The sequence below is a fragment of the Sinocyclocheilus grahami genome, unplaced genomic scaffold, assembly GCF_001515645.1.
Source record: "Sinocyclocheilus grahami isolate Dianchi unplaced genomic scaffold, SAMN03320097.WGS_v1.1 scaffold1043.1, whole genome shotgun sequence".
NCBI lineage: Eukaryota > Metazoa > Chordata > Actinopteri > Cypriniformes > Cyprinidae > Sinocyclocheilus > Sinocyclocheilus grahami.
Window position 1 is genome coordinate 311,165 of NW_015506222.1, and position 2,191 is coordinate 313,355.

At 37.1% G+C, this 2,191-nt stretch overlaps 1 protein-coding gene across 1 annotated transcript in view; it reads right to left on the reverse strand.

Moving 5' to 3' along the window:
• LOC107566061 (CUB and sushi domain-containing protein 1-like) overlaps window positions 1-2,191 on the reverse strand; it is a 139,073-nt gene that overhangs the window by 80,650 nt on the left and 56,232 nt on the right. The window contains exons 10-12 of the mRNA XM_016251436.1: window positions 857-975; window positions 660-729; window positions 358-552 (exon numbers count right to left, since the gene is read on the reverse strand). Coding sequence (XP_016106922.1) covers window positions 358-552; window positions 660-729; window positions 857-975 — 384 coding nt within the window. The remainder of the gene's footprint in view (window positions 1-357; window positions 553-659; window positions 730-856; window positions 976-2,191) is intronic.

The window sequence follows — 2,191 nt, forward strand, 5'->3', positions numbered from 1 at the left end:
AAATTTTCAATCATTTAAGAAAAGAAAATTGCATAGGGTGTTACATACCAAAAAGAATATTTGTCATTATTTACTCATCCTCAAATTATTCCAAACCTCTATGAATTTCTTTTCGCCTGTTAAATACAAAAGAAGATTATTTGAAGAATGTTGCTCAAAGTATCTTCCTTTGTGCTTAACAGAATAAAGTAATTCATACAGGTTTGGAACAACATGAGGGTGAGTGAATAATGATGATGGTGAACCATCCCTTCAAGAAAATAAACAGGGTCTATTTCAAATTCATGTTTACTTTTAAGTCAGTAGATTCGCTATTTTAAGCAGTCCCCCCTCAACACTGGTCACACTGCAGTGTACAAAATAAAGGGGACACGAAAGCATTTGAAGCTGTAATCTCCAGACAGCTGATCCAGAGCCAGCTCTCGGCGCACCCACCGTATCCAACAGGAAGCATGATTCTCCAGGTGCAGTCCAAGTTTCCAGGGTAATTCCCAGGGAAACCCGGGCTCAGGACAACATTGCTCATATCGTACAGGGTACCGCCACACTTCGCTGAAGAAACATAAGGAGACACAAAAGAAAATGCCCAGGGTGATTGAATATTAAAAAGCCATATGTTTTAAAAAAATCTGCCATCTGATTATTATGGAAAAACATACCAATACAGAGCGGAGGGGGGTAATTCCAGCGACGTACGGTTCCCGGCATACACGTCATGTGAGAATGTCCCTGCAAAACAAAGAGGTCACATGATGCACCAGCTTCTCCACCTTGTTATTTTTGATACTTTTCTATCCGTGTGCAGGTGCATCATGTTGCATTTGTGTGTCGGTGCTGCAGATAATCAGCAACTCACCTGAAGCATGTACCCCGGCTCACAGCTGAATGACACAACCTCGTTCACCATGTACCTGTCACCGTTCTTGATGCCATTGGCCGGGATCACGGGCTCCGGGCAGGTCGTCAGTCCCACAGCTAAATGGGTCAGAGAAGGCATTAACACGTGTTCTTAATACAGATTCAGCCTATTACGTCACAGCTGTCATAAGCAGGTAACATTATAGTGTCAGGTATTCCTAATCATCTGAACGCATGTGCTCATTGTAATTTAATGCTGTCTTTCATCCACTCGATTTCAGTGAGTAAATTCGGGACCATAATAGACTGCGCGAGGGTGTTGCCATGGTGACGGCTGTGGTGTGGTGCATTCCTCGCACGACGGGTGGCATTGTGCTTTTGTGACAGTGGTGTGTGCTTTTTTCTGTATTTTTGCAAGAATCACTCATAGAGTGTACATTTTTGATCAAGCTGTACTGCGGAAATAAGTAAACAAACAAAAAAAGATGAAAAGAGAATATTGCTTTTGTGATTATGATGGTCACTACAATTCAATCAATAATACATTAAGGGAAAAACTAGATCTGAAGGGAATCATCTTGCATTGTACACTGGAAAATAAATAAATAAATAGATAAATAAAATATTGGGTCATTTTAAAAATACTCTCTCTCTTTTTTTTACAGTCAAATTTATTAGCTTTTCTCAAATTATATGTTTGGCTTGGTTCAAACTTTTGATTTAATTTAGATTTAGATTTTTAAGATTAATTAATAATATTTATTTTTCCAAACACAAAAACATTCATACAAAGTAAAATGATATTTTAAGCCAAATGCTACTTAATGCAAGTCAAAATCATAATTTTTCAATCATTTTTATTCTTAATTTTACCATGAACAAATCATATTTTGTTAATCAAATTTAAATTTTGTTTACCTACTATAAATGATTAGATTAATTTAAAAATGCATTTTAAATACATGACACATTTTTATTTATTTTATTTATTTTTCAGTGTAATGCTGCAGCAGAATTTCTCACATGTTTTACTGTGGGGTCTCTCAGAGGATGTATTATGAAACTGGGCAGGACAAGGGTTTATATTCTGAGAGCTGAGCTAAAGATGACAGCTCAAAGCTGATGGCGATGCTGCATAATGAAGTGGTTTGCCAAGACCCTCTCTTTCTCACCACATGTCATCTTTATTCATAGCCCTCCAGTAAATCAGTCAACATGATACTCAAATTTTTAACAAAGCTAATGTTGCAACATATATTAATCTGAGTGGCATGCGATGCTCCTGAAATGAAAAGGCAAAGTCCCTCTTAGTGTTGGAGTTTTTTTTTTTTTT